Source organism: Balaenoptera ricei, chromosome 2 (assembly GCF_028023285.1).
Source record: "Balaenoptera ricei isolate mBalRic1 chromosome 2, mBalRic1.hap2, whole genome shotgun sequence".
Taxonomy (NCBI): Eukaryota; Metazoa; Chordata; class Mammalia; order Artiodactyla; family Balaenopteridae; genus Balaenoptera; species Balaenoptera ricei.
In genome coordinates, this window is record NC_082640.1 from 4792821 (window position 1) to 4811495 (window position 18675).

Consider the following 18675-nt stretch of genomic DNA (forward strand, 5'->3'; position numbering starts at 1 on the left):
GCCAGGTGATGCTGATGGATAGCCAGGATTTGAGAGTCACTTGATAGACTAGGAAATGCCTGGAAAATGGGTTTCTGGGGCCCATTTCAGCCCCACTGGTAGCACTTCCCTTCCCCAGCTTAGATTCCTCATTTTTAAGAAGACGATAATCCAATTCCTTAACTCCCCACGATGCAAAATATTAGAACACACCTACCAATATCCGGGAGAAAGTACTTAAAAATTCAACATTAGACAAATATCAGGTTGTTATTATTATGCCTCAGAAAACAAATGGCATCTATCTAACCAATCATGTTCAAGGTCACTGCAAGCTCATAAAAAGGATTAGTCAATCAGAAAGAAAAGGGAACTAGAAGTGCATACTTGCAAATAAATACCTCTAAACCTGCAGAAGCGTTGTAGAAAGACTTACAGAAGCATTACCATTTTAATAAAAACAAGTTCTCCCTGTCTCTAAATGCCATATGCAGAATGCTGTATGATTTGTCATATCCCAAATATGGGAGTTATTACACCATAATGCATTGCCCACTCGGATATTGGAAGGTTTGCAATGGATTTTCCTTTCCTAAAGTAAGCGGCTAAGGAATGCATGGGTCTCTTTGGAAAATGCCCTTGTCCCTGATCCCATTCTATGGCACTAACCAGATTGCAATCTCCTTGCCTTCCGTCTGTCCTCCGTGGGCACCCGGTTTTCTCTAGCAGAGTTCTGATGAGGCTTCTCGAGTGGTTCAGGGGGGTGGGCTCTTGTGCAGAGAGAACATGTAGAATTTCCGTCAGTTGCCCTGGACTCCAAGTGCCGCTGCTGTCTGGAGTTGAGGGTTTTTCTGTCTCAGTCAAGGGAATCAGGCTGAGTAGAAGGAACAATGGCACCCAGAATACAGAAAGCTTTCTCCAGAAGCACATTTCCACTCTTCCTTCAGCCCAAGTCTGCCTCTGATGGAGCTGGGTGGGTTGGTGTTCACGGTGTCAACTCGTAACTGGAGGAATGTCTGTGGAAAGAGGAAAAATAAAGCCCTTAATTACTGTGCCTGCAACAGGTTTGCAAGGATTCATTAATTGGGTGGCTAAGCTGATTGGCAATGACAAGCTGTTTCTGAACAACAGGGGGTCTATAGCTCGTTTATAACTCCCACCGGCAGGAAATTATGGTGGGTGTAGACTTTCAAACTGTACAACAGCCAAGAAGTGTGTTATATTGTCTGTCTCTGAAATAGAGTCAAAAATTAGGAAGAATGCATTTCACTGTTTATCCTGAAGGTGCTACAGGTCATAAGACCCGGGGCAGGAAACACCCTCATTTATCTTTTTTATTGAAGTAGAGTTGATTTACAATGTTGTGTTAGTTTCAAGTGTACAGCAAAGTGATTCGGTTATACATACATATATTTTTTTTTCAGATTCTTTTCTATTATACAGTTTATTACAAGATATTGAGTATAGTTCCCTGTGCTATACCGTAGGTCCTTGCTGTTTACCTATTTTATGTATAGTGGTGTGTATACATTAAGCCCAAACTCCTAATTTATCTCTCCACACCCGCCAACAGGAAACGCCCTCATTTTATCCCATTGATTTATGGGCCTCATCAGTGAAGTAAGTAAATAAAAGTAAACAGAAAATAAATTTGAACAAATTACAGCTATCATGTTGAGTTAGAAGATTTTTTGATAAGGAAGGGACTAAAAGAAAATAGTAACATCCAGAACATACTGGTTAGTTTTTAGTTTTCAGTTGATTAAAAGCATGAACTATCTTGGAAAAACAAGAGAGTTTCAAGGCCGCATGAGCCATGATAAATCCACATATTCAGGCCTCAGGAAAGAAGTGAAAGGACAGCTTGAGAACCAATCAGCTTTCTGGAAAAAAATTAATATCTTCAACCGATTGCTTAAGGAATGCAAAATGTTAACAGCATCTCATGGCAGATCTTGGCCCAGAGATGAGCTAATAATGACTGCGGGGTAGTGAGAAAAATACTAGGATTACTTTCACGGTTTAAAAAAAAAAGAGAGAGAGAGTTTAAAATTCTTACGTTAGCATTTAAAAAATGACAGACGATGATACAAACATTTCTAAACCCAGTGCTTACCTTCAGACGAAAGACAAATGATTATTTATCTGGAGCTCTGTGGCCTTTTAAATCTCAGAGAGTATTTCATGGTTACAAAGTCCTCTGTTTTTAAAATTCCTTGACTGTGCGCTGGGAGCTAGAGAGGATTATTTCAGCCCAGAACAGTTTTCAGTTGCTATGGAGAGTAACAATGAAGGTGGATAAAAGTGAGAACTTTCTGTCTGGCCGATCTTCAGGAAAACCAAATTAGTGTCGCTAATGAACCTGACTTTTTATATCACTATTGACCAATTGTCTTAGAATTCTGAGAAAAACCTTAGAATTTCTTACAGCCACTTGCCCTTTAAAGGACAGAGCTAGGTCAAACGAGTTCCCCTTGTAGAATGGAAAGGCTTTCCTGTTAGATCAAGACTTTTTTTTTCCCCAGAGGATTCTGTGATAACTGTTTTATCCACATCTCAAACCAACGATTTGTTGAAAAGATAGGCTCATTAGAATTTTATTTTATAAGGTGCAGAGGTTTAAACGATTTCAGGCATTCGTAAATTCATAAATAGATTTTTCAAACAGAAAGTGTTTGCTGGAGGAATAAAGTTCTTACCTGGGACGTAAGTGGGAAACTTTAAGCAGCTGTATATATTCTGATCCCAGAGCCTGTGGTAGAGGTCATTGCATAAGGCCCTCGGGTCCTGTGAAAAGAGCTCTCACTAAGTTATTGGGGAATAAATGACTGAAAGAACAAATGAAGTGGTGAATTTTATAGGAGGTAAGAGACGTCGAGACCCAAGATTTCAAAGTGGACAGTGTACGTGGAAACAGCACACAGGCTATAGACACACCAAGTGAATCCGAAGAGTGTAGGAAATGGGGAGAGGCTTGAGTCTGCTGCTAAGGTGGTAGCTGGGTAAGGAGGGAAAGGAAATACAGAGAGAGGGAAGGCAGCATCATGAGTCTCCTCGGTTGCTCGTTGGATATGAAAATTGGGAACAACAGGGTGAGATAATCCTAGGCCCACGCTGATAACCCTGTCAGAACTACGGAAGGCTGACACTCCCAGAAAATGCCCCGCTGCTCTGAATTACACAGCACGGAGCACTCGGGTTTACCTAAACTGTCAAGGGAAGGGCCTTGGCCCGTTTCTCACGAGCTCTGTGGGGAGATTACCTGGAGTTCGAGTCCAGAACCAGCAGCCCAACAGGAGAGCGAGGAGGCGGTCAAGCCCTTCCAGCCGTGGGTCCAGTGGACGCAGAGAAGCAAGTGGACTCAGGACCAGAGGGGGACACTGGCGAAGCTCCCTGCAGGCTCCTGCTCCTGGCCTGTTGCCATCCCCCCAGCGGGGACCACCTGAGCGTCATTCCAGGCTCCACCCTAGCTCAGTCTCGGGCACTTGGCTAGGAGGTAACTAAGGGAACGTAGCCCAAAACCCACTGAGCAAATTATCCAGTCCTGCCATCACCTGCTACTATTAAGAACCTCAGCTTTGCTTTATTTCTGGAACTAAGCCCTTGCTTCCTGGCCCACCTCCAATTAGCAGGTCCCCAAATGGGCCCTCCCTGCCCAAGTCCCACTACATAACCTTCTCGGTTTCGGCACAACTGGATCTTGATTGGCTGTGACCAGTGGTCGCAGGACAGCGCCCTCTGCTGGCACTTTGGTATCCTTTTCCTGATTCCCTGATGGACGTCCAGGCTGGAAGTCCCGTATTTCCTAGTCTGAGATGCCCTGTGCCTAGAGAGCCCCGCCTCCTAGGGCCCCAGCAAGTTATCTCCTGCAGAAATTCTTAAACACCCATAACTAGTCTCAGCTGATCCCAGCACCTCCGCCAGCCCAGCCACAAGCCAGGAGGCCCCCAACTACGCGAACTTCCCCCCCAGGGCACAGCCTGTATCATTTGCCCCCCAAGGCTTGCTCTCCCCTCACAGTCATACCTAAGTCAGCTAACAATCAGGTTCCTCGTCCTGTCCCAGGGTGAGACAGCCATTAGGAGCGGGTAAGGAGAAGCCTGGAAGGCAGGCAGATCCCAGGGAAGAAGGAGGAGGCACTTGGCTGAACACGGGGGTGTGGCCTCCTTAGCCTGGTGTGGGTGGTAGCCGTAACTCTACATCCCCAGCCTGCCTCCTTCCCCAGCAAGCCTGAAATCAACCTTCCTTAAACACCGTTATACTTGCAATCCAAACCGACCTCTAGGGGTAAGGAGCTTCATGTGTGAACTAACCCACTGTACAAAGAAGGAGCTCATTGACTCCTGATTGACATTTACAAGGATTTAACCCGCATTTGGGACCAGTCTCATCTGACGCAGTATCTCCTGATATACAGACCGTTTTTTTGTGCTAATGCAGGAAGATGTAGTGGATGGGAGGTGGGAGGGAAGCAGGAAGACTGATTAATCCATCCTTCCTTCAGCTCCGATTCTTTGCCTTTTGGGGTGGCCTGAGTTTCAAACTTCTACCTCATGTCAATATAATGTATTTACATGTGTACTCTGCCTTGACCTGGAATTTAAAGGGGCCCACCAGGTAGAAAGAAATACAAGATGGCAACTGCTTAAGAAGAGACTGAAACAAGAGTAGAACCATCGTGGATCATTCAGGGCCACCATGTACAGTTTTGCAGGTTGCGTACTGTACAACTCTAGGGCTCATCATTCACTTCTGTAATCGCCACAGATTTATAGATTTATTACAACACTTTTCCAGCAAATGTTCTGAGGAAAGGAGGCTCTGAGCTTGTGGTAGGACTGCGTGTGTTCCTCTTCCTCAGCATCCAGCCTACCCCTGGTGGGGCCATCTCTGGCTGTAAGATGAGGTCCTACAATCTGAGCTACCTCTGGGCCTTGCTTCTCCCCATGTCCTCCCTTTATGCTGTCCTCTTCCCTCTTTTCCAAGACTCTAACCTCTCTAAATCATAATTATAATAATGTTTATTAACATTTTTGGAGTGTCTTTAATGCCTAGGCACTGGGCTAAGTAACCTTACATGTATTTTCTCATGTAATTTCAACTGAACCTAATGAACTTCTCACTGTACATTTCAGAAATCCCCGGGGTCACACAGCTAGTAGATGCCACCAGAAATCCAGGCCTGTCCACATCAAACTTGGTGCTTATACCACCAGGCAACTGTCTGTTGCGATGTGATCCCATGTTTTTATTTATAAGTCCAAGCTTCTTTTTACAATGAAACCTGGGATACACAAAAGAAGCAGGCAAGAGTACATCATAAAGAAAAGAATCCTTTTCCATATACGTCATTACATAGTATTGAGTAGAGTTAAAAAAATTTTTTTAATTAAAAAATTTTTAAATAAAAAATTCATGTGATACAGAGAGATTAGAAAAAATAATAATAATCTGCTACTTTGTGATTTTTGCATTCTCCCCAAACCCCCTTCAGCCCAAAAGTTCTCAGGAAAAAAATTTTTCAGAAAAAAAGTAGAACTTTAAAATAAATAGATCCTCAGGTTCTCCTTTTCTGTAATACTTCTTAACAGGACTACCCACTAGGCATTTGAAACAAATGCTACTCCTTCTTAAACTGTTTTCTCAGAGGAAAAACAGAATATTCAATTAACAAGGCAGCATCTACAGGGTAAATACTAGTTTTGTTCATGTCCTGATTCTACGACATCACTGTATTTCCAACAATTAGAAAATGTCAATTGTTTTAAATGTAGACATTTAGATTATCTTTGATTTGGAAACTGATAGTAAACATGATTTTTTAAAAAACACACATTTTATGTGCAACTCTCAAACAACATTTTTTTCTCCTTATGAAAACCATGTATGATTACTAATTAAAAAAAACTGTATAAAATACCTAAGAGCATAAAAAAAAAGAGGGTGACCTCTCCACCAGAGATAACAGATGGATTATGTTATATGAATGCTTTGAAAGCTCATTGTTTGTACTCATTATACAGTGTCGGTCCTGCTAGAAATGTATTTATTTTATTAGTCATTTCAAAAATTCACCTTTCAGTTTGGTTTTGATGATCCTCATTATAGCTGGCTTTCCACATCATTAATTTCCACTCTTCTTATTTCCTCTCTTCTTTTTTTCCTGTCTTTCCATAGTTCTTTCTGTGGGAAAGGAGCTCTGAGTGCAGACGTTGCTAGAGGTCTACCCAATATCCATTCCTCCTGCTTTCATTTGTTGGGCAGCAAAGTGCCCAGCTAAAAACTCTCGCTTCGGGCTTCCCTGGTGGCGCAGCGGTTGCGAATCTGCCTGCTAATGCAGGGGACACGGGTTCGAGCCCTGGTCTGGGAGGATCCCACATGCCGCGGAGCAACTGGGCCCGTGAGCCACAGCTGCTGAGCCTGTGCGTCTGGAGCCTGTGCTCTGCAACAAGAGAGGTCACGATGGTGAGAGGCCTGCGCACTGCGATGAAGAGTGGCCCCCGCTTGCCGCAACTAGAGAAAGCCCTAGCACAGAAATGAAGACCCAACATAACAATCAATCAATCAATCAATAAATCTTGAAAAAAAAAACAAAAAAAACTCTCGCTTCTCCAGACTCTTTAGAAGAAGACACATGACACAGCTTGGAGATGATGTGAGTGGCAGGCTGCTGGGGGCGTCAGAGAGGCCCTCCTGCCTGAGATGCAGAAGTGACATCACACGTGGCCCCGGGTGAGGTAAGGAGCAGGAGAACAAGAGCTTCCCCCTTCAAGTTGAAGCAGGAGGACAGAAGAAGGGGAGCCTGGACCCAAGAAGTATCATCCAGGTCACCCCAGGAGCCATGGTTGCCTATCCTTGGAGTGTTGGTTGAGTGAAATCCATCAGCCCCTATCTGTGAAATCCTTTTTGTCCAATTCTCTGTTGATTTGCACCAAATGCAAACACTGGTACCCCTTGAGACAACAATGATATGTCTTGCCATCTTTTTCTGCTTCTGGAAATGACATTTGCAGACATGGAGAAAGCTCACGGAAATGGAGAGTTGGAATGAGGAGGCCTGGTGGCCAATTAATTTCCCAGCTACTTCCTGAGTCACTCTGGGTGAATCAGTGTGTGAACAGGTATATGAGTCATTGATTTCTGTACCGCAGGTTACCACAAGCTTGGGCTATGAACAGGACACGTTTATTATCCCACAGTTGCTGTGGGTCAGGAGTCCAGACGTGGTTCACGTGGGTCGTCCACTCCCAGCCTGGTTTCATTAGGCTGCAATCCAGGTGGCAGCCAGGGCTGGGGTTTCTTTTGAAGATCGGACTGCAGAGGATCCCCTTTCAAGCTCACGTGGTCCTTGGCAATCCAATGAATTCTAATCACAGGGTGACACCCCCCATTGAACTGGTCAGAAGTAAATTACAGGTTCAGCCCACACTCTAGGGGAGGGGATACCCTAAGGGTGTGAATACCAAGAGGTGGGGATGACTGGGGGCCGTAAGTTATCAAAGGGAGCAGAGTAGAATCGCTGTGCTGTACGCCTGAAACTAACACAACATTGTAAATCAACTCTACTTCCATTTACAAAGCGAGAAGCGTGGGAGATGATGTGGGTGAATATGATAACTAACATTCCAGAAGCTGTGGTTTGCATCCGTATTCTTTTCTGAGGAGGTAGGGAAGATGGAACTTCTGACATCTTTCTTCATCTCCTAATCACTCTCCAACTGGTTTCAAAGTCCTCCTGGAGTTAGCTACAGATATTACCAATCAAAGGCTGTATTTAACATTTCATATTTACTCAGAATCTTGAGTACCAGTCTAAATCACTGGGAATTGTGTTGGTTTTATTTTAAATTTAACTTCACGTTTGTTTGATCCTAAAATTGAGAACTTATCCTTTGTCATTTGAGAAAGGATATTCGATAAAGTATATAACCATCAAACACATTTTTTTACTCCACACACTAAAAACATTGCAGTTTCTAGAATATTTTTAGGAAAACAGCAGAATCCTTATTGAACACGTTATTCTGCTTTTAAGATTGAGACTTTGGCATTCATTGTTAAATAGGTCAAATTATGTGACTTGGGCTGAAATTTCTATCTTTTGAATATCCTTTAACATGATGACTTTTAAAAAAAATTTCAACTCAAATATTGCCAAGAAAAAATGATTCAACATTTATGTTGATTAAACTAATGCCATTCAAGAGCATTTTGTAAACTAAATTGTTCAGTGCTTATTATTCAATGGATTTTAGTCTCAGCATGAAAAATATCTCATATTTCTAATATTTGTGCAATCTTTAGGCACATGATATAATTTTAAAAGTTATTATTTAAGCATTTATGTACAGTATTATATAGATCACAACTATGTCAAATATATTCATGGCAAAAATATTGACTATAAAGTATTAATAGTAGTTCCCCACTGGTGGTAGGAATATAGGTGATTTTTCTTTCCATTTTCAATATTTTCCAAAGTTTCTATAATAAACATGTATAATTTTGCACAACAGGGAAAAAAAGAGTCATTTTTAACAGAGAGGATTTGACTAACTCCATGGTTTTCCTTTTTAAATTATTTGTTTTAGCAGCAAAACTCTTCTTTTAAAAGAAATTCTTAGAAGTAACCACATATGTAAATCTGAGAAGAGTGATGATTGTGTTTTGGAGGTGTTCTTTCTTGTTTCTGGAACTCCACAACATCCAAGGGTTCTTCAGAACACATTTTTAAAACCACTAGACCAGACAGTTTCTAGAATTCCTTAGGGCGGGCTGCAGTGATAATAGGAGCCTGACAGACCTGGGGGAAAGGACACTGGCCCCAAGTAGGACTTCTTATGGGATCTCTGAGCCTTTTTCTCTTCATTTTTAAGATGGATGTACCACCTGCCCTCAGGGCATTGGGTACATGGCACATTTATGAGCTCAGTAAATAGACTATCATCGCCCTGCAATCATTACATAAGCCCTCTGGTGTAATTCCATGAAAAGTCACTCTCCGGTCCCTGTCTCTTTGGCTCCTTCTCCAGGCCATTGAATTTCCCCAGGTTCTAGTATTCACGATATTCTCTCAGGCTGAAATGGTCCTTTCCCCCCTCAGCTGATGAATCTATAGTTAGTTTTGTTTTAAGACCCAACTCAAATACCACTGCTTTTGAAAAGCCTTCCATGGGTCCCATGTGTGGTAGAATGCCCATCATCTGTGCCTTGGGATACTCTTTTATCCTACTTGTCCAATGACGTGTTAATTCACATGTCTATATCTTGTTTATGCCTTAGCTCACCCATTAATGGGGCACGGGTCTTCATCATTTTTATATTGCTAGCATTACACACTGTATTTGATAAGTAGTGAGGACCCGTCAATAGAAAATAGTGGCCACAAGCAGTGAACAGTAATACAGCCATTTTACTCCACCAGATATAAGATTATTAGCAGTTGAAAACAAAGAGAGGAATCTACTGATCAATGTAGTATCAGAGTATGTCTGTCTATGATTGAACGGACTTCCTACTGTCAGGGACAGGGCAGGAACTGGCAGTGGAAGATGCCAGGGTAGGCAAGATACAAAAGTACAGAAGTGCGCTTGCGTCCTGAAGGTGGGCAAAAGTCCCAGCCTTTGGAAATACACCTCAAACCAATCCAGCGAGTAATTTTCCCCACAGGGTGTTAAAATGTAAGCCATCGAGGAATGAGAACATACTGTCCAGTTAATTTGTTAAGCTTACCTATCCAATATTGAGGAAAACCATTACTTTTCCAAATGGTTTAAATTGTTCAGTCGCTAATTACTCACAAAGCTATTGAAAGCCCGAGTAGCATACGTGTGTGTGAGAAATATGGCTTTTCTTTATCTTCTTATGTCAACTTCAGCCTCCAGGTCGACTGGCTGCAGAGAAATTCTATCCTAAGCTGGGGCAAAAGTCCCAGGTCAAACACCCGGGAAACCCTCTAATCAGTGGTACACGCTGGTAATTGTTAAGAATCTTCTCATCCTAATTCCTGTGGTCTGCTTTTGTTTACTGCCTCTCCTGTTTCCATTCTGCATCTGGGGCTCAGAATCTTTGCTGAGACTGAAGCCTTTCTGTCTCAGTTTGAGGCACTCCTCTGATGTCTTGTCACCCCAAGAGAGCAAATTCTCCCTTCCTTTGCCTTTTTGTCAACAGATTGAAGGATGATCCCTACCCGCATTAAGGAGGGCAACCTGTTTAACTCAGCCTACTGATTCAAACGCTGATCTCATCCAGAAACATCTTCGCAGACACACCCAGAATAACGTTGAACCGATTATCTGGGTACCCTGCGGCCCTGTCAAGTTGAGGCATAATATAATAGTAACTACCATATCGACATCTGACAGTTTATTATTGAAACCCAGCTTCCTATTACGTTAGAACTTCTGGAAACTCAGCTTCTCTTGGGGGCTATGTAGCATTTCCCATGTGAACTCTTTATACTTTAGAGTTTAAGAGAGTGTAAATCTCAATCTATTGAGGGCCTGACTAAAACAAAAAGGCAAAGGAAGGGAGAATTTGCTCTCTCTATGTGACAATCTCTGAGCTGGGCCATTGGTTCTTTGATATCCTGAGGCTTGGCACTGTGGAATACGCTTGGTTGAAGACAGTCCAAAAGAACACAGTGGCTTGGATTCTCTGAAGATCAGCTTCAGGAGAGGCTACCTGATACTATCTGGCCTCCCCAGACTTGTATTCCTTGCTCCTCTCTGCCCGCATGGAAACCCCAGAGGATCGAGATTTTGCTGCTTGTCAAGGAAGAGACGTGGCTTTGAAACATGAGCCAGGAGGAAGCGAAACAAGCCCAGTGACTCTACACATCTTGAAGATGAGCTCCGAGGCAAACAGCAGCTTCACAGGTTCCAGTTGGCCAAGGCCTCTCGGAGGCTGTCCCAGATTCTCTGTCGTCTGGCAGTGGAGTACGCATCAGCTGCTCAGGCTGAGGTCCCGAACTGGGTCTGCTTCCTTCATGCTCTGCAAGTCTGGCTTGGGTGTCCTCATTGGGTGGGGAGTGGCCCTGTGGATAGTCAAAGCAGGAGTCCCGGTTCCTGCTTTGTGATACATCCACCGTAGGTGCTTGAGACCAGCACAGGTGTATCTGGCCGGGCTGCAGTATATATGGGGAGGTGGCTCACAGCACAGGTAGGGGGCTGGCGGGGTACCTAGGATATGGAAAAAGACTCCTGACGAAAGCAATTCTTACGTAATCCATCTCTAGTTACAGCCTACCGACACACGGCAGCAAAGGCCCAGACAGAAGCCCGGACATGCCCAGAGAAAATTGCACCTTTTTATTATAAGACCCAAGATCAATAACACAAACACGGAGAGACTGTAGAGGTTTAGCCCATCTTGCAAGCTGGTGTTTCCTGGATGGAGTCAAACCTTGCCAGGTAAAGGGAACGTCATATGCAGAGAAGTAGGTCCCTGGAGACTATCAATCCCACACCCTCCTTTCTTCTTCATTGGATACTTCAAATTCCCCTCCTGAGTCCCCACCAGTTCAAGAGCCAGGGCCTCTGAGTTTTGGAATTAAGCCCCAGGGTGGCACATGGCAGTCAGCAGAACACATTCAAGGACAAGCTGGAATTCATTTGATTACCTGTCTCTGTGCCTGGCATTTGATAGGTACTTAATCAGTTTCCCTATTAGAGCCTTATTATTATTATTATTATTATTATTATTATTATTATTATTATTATTATTATTATTTCCTTTAGAGCCAAGTGTTACTCTGATTTCCAGAAAACTTGGGCAAAATAAGAGACAAAATCCTCTTTGAAAGATTTATGGCAATTTTTCTCAAAGAAGCAGATGAAGTTTCTTTCGCTCTTTCACTTCTCAAGAGAACAAAGCTGGATTACAGAGTTAAGATGGTCATGAGCATGAGAAGGTTCCCATTTACTTCCTTTCAGAAGTTGAGCAAACTCTGACCCAAGGAAACTGACATTTCCATGAGGTGAGAGTCTCTATGGTGAGAAAGAGTTTTCTGTTATCGCCAACAGTGTAGAGAAATGGTTCTTTCCACAGAGATCTAGGTTCTGCCCAGGACAACATAATGTCTGGCCTTTCCCCTCCTTGAGTTTATGTGCTAAGACTGGATAAGAGGGACAAATTGTCAACTCACACATATTCATTCATGGTGATTGTGAAGGGAATGTATAAACACTACAGCATTGGGAGAATGTCTTAACCCATTTGGGCTTCTATAACAAGATATATGGTGGTTTATAAACAACAGAAATTTATTTCTCACCGTTCTGGAGGTTGGGAAGTCCAAGATCAAGGCACCAGCAGATTCAGTGTCTGCTCACAACCTGCTTCCTGGTTCATAGATGGCCATCTTCTCTCTGTGTCCTCACATGATGGAAGGGGCAGGAAGCTCTGTGGGGTCTCTTTTATTTTATTTTTTAATATTTATTTATTTATTTACTTATTTATTTATTTTGGCTGCTTTGGGTCTTTGTTGCTGCATGCAGGCTTTCTCTAGTTGAGGCAAGCAGGGCTACTCTTCCTTGCGGTGCGCGGGCTTCTCATTGCGGTGGCTTCCCTTGTTGCAGAGCACGGGCTCTATGTGCACAGGCTTCAGTAGTTGCAGCACACAGGCTCAGTAGTTGCAGCACGCAGGCCCTAGAGCCCACGAGCTTCAGTAGTTGTGGCTCGCGGGCTTAGTTGCTCCATGGCATGTGGGATCTTCCTGCACCAGGGATCAAACCTGTGTCCCCTGCATTGGCAGGCAGATTCTTAACCACTGCGCTACCAGGGAAGTCCCTGTGGGGTCTCTTTTACAAGGGCACTAATCCCATTCATGGGGGTTCCACTCTCATGACCTAATCACCTCCCAGAGACCTCACCCATACCATCACCTTGGGGGTTAGGTCTCACATATGGATTTTGGGGGAAACAAACATTCAGACAATAGCAGAGGATATAAGGGAGTTCAGAAAAGAAGTGAAGAAGTGGATTTTAGCACCTACAGTTCCTGATTAAGTAACAGAAAGAATAGAAAAACTGCAGCTTTCGTTAACTCCCATGCTGTTTGGCTATAAGGCTTTGACCTCACAGATTATGTGAGATTTCTAATAGCTTTGGGGAAAATGAAACCTCAATGTAAAGTGATTCCAGAATAGAGGGCTCCTCAAAATCACAGCCTGAGGGCATCAGAATCCCTTGGGATGCTTGTTGAAATGCAGATTCCAGGATTGGACCCAGGTCTACTTAATCAGAATTGCAAGCATGGGCCCAGAGGAATTGGTACTTTGAATAAGCTCTCCGTGTGACTCTTATCCCCATCAAAGTTTGAGAACCCTGCCAAAACCCCAAATCAGGACCAAGCCCAGGCAGTCTTGAACTTTCTTGCCCTTAAAGAAAACAAATTAAGTCAACAGAAAAGAGAACATGGTAGCTTCGTAGGTTTCTTGAAAACTAGAGAACTGTATGTACATGAGCTGTAACCAGACCCACAGGAGAAAGGTTTTCTCAACCCGCAGAGCGAGTTGAATGAGATCAGTAGTTTTTGCCAAAACCTAATCCTGCAGACCTGCCATGAATAACTTTAGTATTTTAAAGCCCTCACAGCACAGCCAGGATCCCCAACCAATTCAAAAAGCCTTTCCAATGTTAGGGTCACCTTTTGCTGAAAGAAGTTGCCTGTCAGGGGTCCCTTCTAAATGAAAAACATTATTTACAGAATGCTAAAGAAATTCTAATACCAAAATATGTGCTCCTGGTATGTTGTTGAGAGGTTTGGGCAACGTTTCCAGTAGAAGTCGTCTTCTAAAACATTTTTATGATAACATTTAAAATCCAAAACAATGTTTTAAGGCAATTGTCTTATTTGATAGTTGGAGACAATAAGAAAAACCAGAAGTATGAAGAAACAAATTATAATGTTACTATTTGGGGTCATATCTTCTCTTTGGTAACAAATTAAAAAGTAAATTAAAAAAATAAAATTATATTAAGGGTAGCTTTTCTACATCAGAAAATTCACCAACTGCTCTCCCAGAGCTGTGAGTCATATTACTGTATTCATGGTCTGAAGAATTTTGACCTAATAAGGAATCCTGAATAATTAACCTTCTCAATAGTACTATTTAACATCATTTCTTCATCACCAAATTCATGGGAAGTTCTTATCTGTTTGCTCTGTTCTGTTTTGTTAGTCAAGCCAATGCCTGAGTACCACACCTAGATTCTAGTTTCATGGGTCTGGGGTGAGGTTCAGGTGATTACAATGTATAATCAATGTTGAGACACCCATTTATAGCCAATGCAATAGGTTTTCCTTAAGTTATTAGAAGATAAATTCTCAGCAATATAGGTGATTTACATTCCCAATAACACAAAGGTTTCTAAATTCAGATAGGACTCTCCACCTCCAATTTTGTTACGGAGACAAGCCAATAATTGTTCTATGCATCCCACAGTTATATGACCTAAGTCTCGGGGGGAGGTGGGTCTCTGAGCCTAATTCTTACCAAGTTTACTAGAGTAACTTAAAAGCTCCAAATTTGAATGTCTCGGTAAAAAAGACTGTTATTTCTGAGGGCCTCTCTAAATGAAGCCAAGTCACACATGCAGCTTTGATTTTGTGTGTTTTAAAGCAAAGAAGTAGTTAGACATGTCATCAGGTCAAGTGGGCAGAGCCTGACGTGACATCAGGACGCTGTGAATGCAGGTCAAGCAGAGGCAGGACCAAACAGAAGATGACTTCCTGTCAGTAGTTGAGCCAGTTCCTAAACTCCAGCCCCTGCCCACATGCATCTCACTTTCCTCCCTAATGACAATGAGCTGTTTCTCATCTCAGTGGCTTTGCTCAAGTTTTTCCTCTCTCTGGCATCCATTCCTACCTTCCCTCCTTACCCCTCGAGATACTTTCTATCATCCCTTCAGACTCTGCTCAGTCTCTACTCAGATGCCACCTCTCAGCAGCTGTTCCTGACACTCAGAGTGGTTCCATAGGGAAGCGAATAAAACTTAAGCTTTGGGGACCCTCACTCGCATGGGTCCCTTCCAAACCCCTGGGAGGGGCCCCAGAAGTGTTTTCATGTGGTCATGTTTCTTAAATAAAATCTGCAGAAGTAAGACATTTTAACCATAATTGTTTCAGACTCTCCACTTCAACTACACTTCTGTCAAACTTCCTCTTGTGTTAAGTCCTGTTAGAGTGACCATGAGAATTTTGAGACTCATGGTAACCCCAAACTCCTACTCCATGCCTCTCCCATCTGGGGTTAGCAGATGCAAACTATTATATATAGAATGGATAAACAACAAGGTCCTACTGTATAGCACAGCGAACTGTATTCAATATTCTGTGATAAACCATAATGGAAAAGAATATATAAAAAGAATGTAGATATACGTATAACTGAATCACTTTGCTGTATGGTAGAAATTAACACAACATTGTAAATCAACTATATTTCAATTAAAAAAATAATTTAAAAAAGAGAGAATCATGGTAAATGGACATTGAATTTGGAATACATGCAGTTTAGGTTTAGTGGAATAATATGTTTACTAATAATATAACTAGTGGTATCAGTATAAGAATGGCATGTCCGTCAGGATTCAGAGAAATAGAACCAGTAGAAAATATTAACACAGATAGATTGATGATACGTAATTGATAGATAATAGATAGATAGATAGATAGAAAGATAGATAGTTAGAGGCAGGAAGATGTATATAGAGAAACTATAAGAAATTGCTTTATGCAATTGTGCCAGACTGGCCCAGCAAGTTCAGAGGGCAGGCCATCAGAAAGGGAAGGTCAGGAGCAAGCTGAAACCTCATGGGCCAAAGCTGTTAGCTACAGCAGTAGTCTCTCCCGCCAAAAAAAAAAAAAAAGAAAAAGCTTAAGCCCAATTTTAAGACCATTTAACTAATTAAGTCGGGCCCACCCAGAATAATCTTCCTAATTTAAAGTCAGTTGATTAGGGATTTTAATTCCTTCTGCAAAATCCTTTCCCAGAGCCCCTCGATTCAGGTTTGATTAACTGAGTACTGTAGTTCAGCCTAGTGAAATTGACACACCAAAAAGTCACCTCACAAATAGCTTCTAGTAATATACCTAATCCACTGTACCAAATTATCCAGCCTTGACTGAAAGGTTGAGGACCAGGGTTTACACAGCAATATAAGTGCATTGTAATGTACACGGGACCAAAGTAAGTTGCAATTAGAGGAGAAACAATGAAGTACATGAAACCAGAAGCTAGTCTATAGAAATTCTTTCAATTTCCAGAGTGTAAAAAATGTAAGTAGAAATTTCAGTTATCATCAATGCCTAGTCAAAATGGAAGATCTAAGAAACATAGTATATACAATGATAAAAGAACTACACTTATTTTCTTTTTTGATAGAAATGTGGTATTGGAGCTTTACCAAATATACGACTTGGAATATGTAACTGGGAAAACGTTTTTGGAACATTTCAATGAAACAGTTGACAAATTCTTCCATAGATACTGGCAGACTGCAGATTTGGATGTATAGAAAATATACTTTATTTTGTCATTTTAAAATTTATTTATTAAATAATTAGGAGAAAATGCAAGTAAATTAAAGGTAATATGAAATAAAGCAAAAACCTAGCCACAAAGCCAATAGAAATTATTCTGAGATCAGGATAGAAACAGGAACAAGAGAATTTTCAGATAACTCCAAAACAATAATTTATAAACAGGAAGAGCTAAATTTCAAATTGAAGTAGGGAAGAGACTCATAGGTTTTATGGCAACTTAGTTAATGAAGGGAACGAAGAAAAGTGAATCATATGAACATATTAGAAAAAGATTTCAATTTTTACTGATTTGACACAAAATACCAACCTCACCAAAACAATCAAAATATGCCATTAGAAAAACAATATCAACAAACTGATTAGTGAGTGTCATCAAATTCAAAGGTATTTGAGATTACTCATCGCACAAAAAAGAAAAAAAAACTCAAAATGAGTGCCCTGAAATTTAGCATATGAATATTTAGAAATATTAGAAGATGAATATGTATATGATGAAATTTAATAGAAATGTTCCCATATTTGACCATAATCCTAAAAATTTATGTCATGTTACCAATAGCAAGTTGTATGGTTAAAAGAACCTTTTCTAAACTATCAAAGATTTTTAAAAATTCTGATCGATTGTACTAAAGACTGCATCATCTTTCTTTTCCCTTTATAAAAAAAAATTACAAAACCATTGCCATATAAAGTGGTGTGATGGTTAAGTTTATGTGTCACCTTGGCTGGGCCCTGGTGCCCAGATATTTGGTCAAGCATTATTCTGGTTGTTTCTGTGAGGGTGTGTGTTTGGATGAGATTCACATTTAAATAGGTGGACTTTTAGTAAAGCAGATTACCTTCCATAGTGTGGATGAGCCTCATCTAATCAGCTGAAGGCCTGAAGAGAATGAAGAGCCAGAAGAATTCTGCTACCAGACTGCCTTTGGGCTCAAACTGTAACTCTTCCCTGGGTCTTCAACCTGCTGGCCTCTCCTGTATATTTGGGACTTAGCAAGCTCCACAGTTGCATGAGCCAATTCTTTAAATAAATCTATAGAGTATATAGGTAAGTAGATAAAAAGATGATAGATGATAGATAGATAGATAGATAGATACATAGATGATAGATAGATAGATAGATAGATGACAGATAGACACAGATAATTGATGGATAGATGTATAGATAGACCCTTTGGTTCCACTTCTCTGGAGAACCCTACAAATACAAGGGACAATCAAAAAAAGCACTATAGAAGTATGTTATGGGCTGAATTGTGTCCCCCCCAAAATTCATATGTTGAAGCCCTAACACATAGAACCTCAGAATGTGACTGTATTCAGAGATAGTGTCTTTAAAGACTACATTACGTTAAAAATGAGGTTTTGGAAGCTCATATAAGTCAACATCCAAAAAACAAACAACCTGATTAAAAAATGGGCAAAAGGCCTGAATAGACATTTTTCCAAAGAGGAAATACAGATGGCCAACAGGCATATGAAAAGATGTTCAATGTTGCTAATCATCAGGGACATGCAAATCAAAACCACAATGAGCTATCACCTCACACCTGTCAGAATGGCCATGATCAAAAAGAACACAAATAGCAAACGTTGGTGAGGATGTGGAGAAAAGGGAATCCTTATACACTGTTGTTGGGAATGTAAACTGGTGCAGCCAGTGTGGAAAACAGTATGGAGGTTTCTCAAAAAATTGAAACAGAACTACCATATGACCCAGCAATTCCACTCCAGGGTATATATCCCAAAAAAGAGAGAAAACACTAATTCTAAAAGATACCTGCACCCCAATGTTCAAACCAGCATTATTTACAATTGCCAAGATACAGAAGCAACCTAAGTGCCTGTCAACAGATGAATTCATAAAGAAGATGTGGTATATATACACAATGGAATATTATTCAGCCTTAAAAAAGAATGAAATTTTGCCATCTGCAACAATATAGATGGACTTGGAGGGCATTATTCTAAGTAATGAGTCAGATAGAGAATGAAAAATATTGTACGGTATTACTTACCAGTGGAATCTAAAATATACAACAAACTAGTGAACATAACAAAAAAGAAGCAGACTCACAGATATCGAGAACAAACTAGTGGTTACAGGCTGGGGGGCAATATAAGGGTAGGGGATTAAGAGGTACAAA

The 18675-nt window shown here is 41.3% G+C and overlaps 1 protein-coding gene across 3 annotated transcripts in view; it reads right to left on the reverse strand.

Moving 5' to 3' along the window:
- The window catches only part of SLC39A12 (solute carrier family 39 member 12), a 67183-nt gene extending 66274 nt beyond the window's left edge, over positions 1 to 909 (reverse strand). For all 3 annotated transcript variants that reach the window (XM_059915264.1, XM_059915263.1, XM_059915262.1), the window contains exon 1: positions 649 to 909. In XM_059915264.1, coding sequence (XP_059771247.1) covers positions 649 to 909 — 261 coding nt within the window. The remainder of the gene's footprint in view (positions 1 to 648) is intronic.
- Positions 910 to 18675: the final 17766 nt, after the last annotated feature.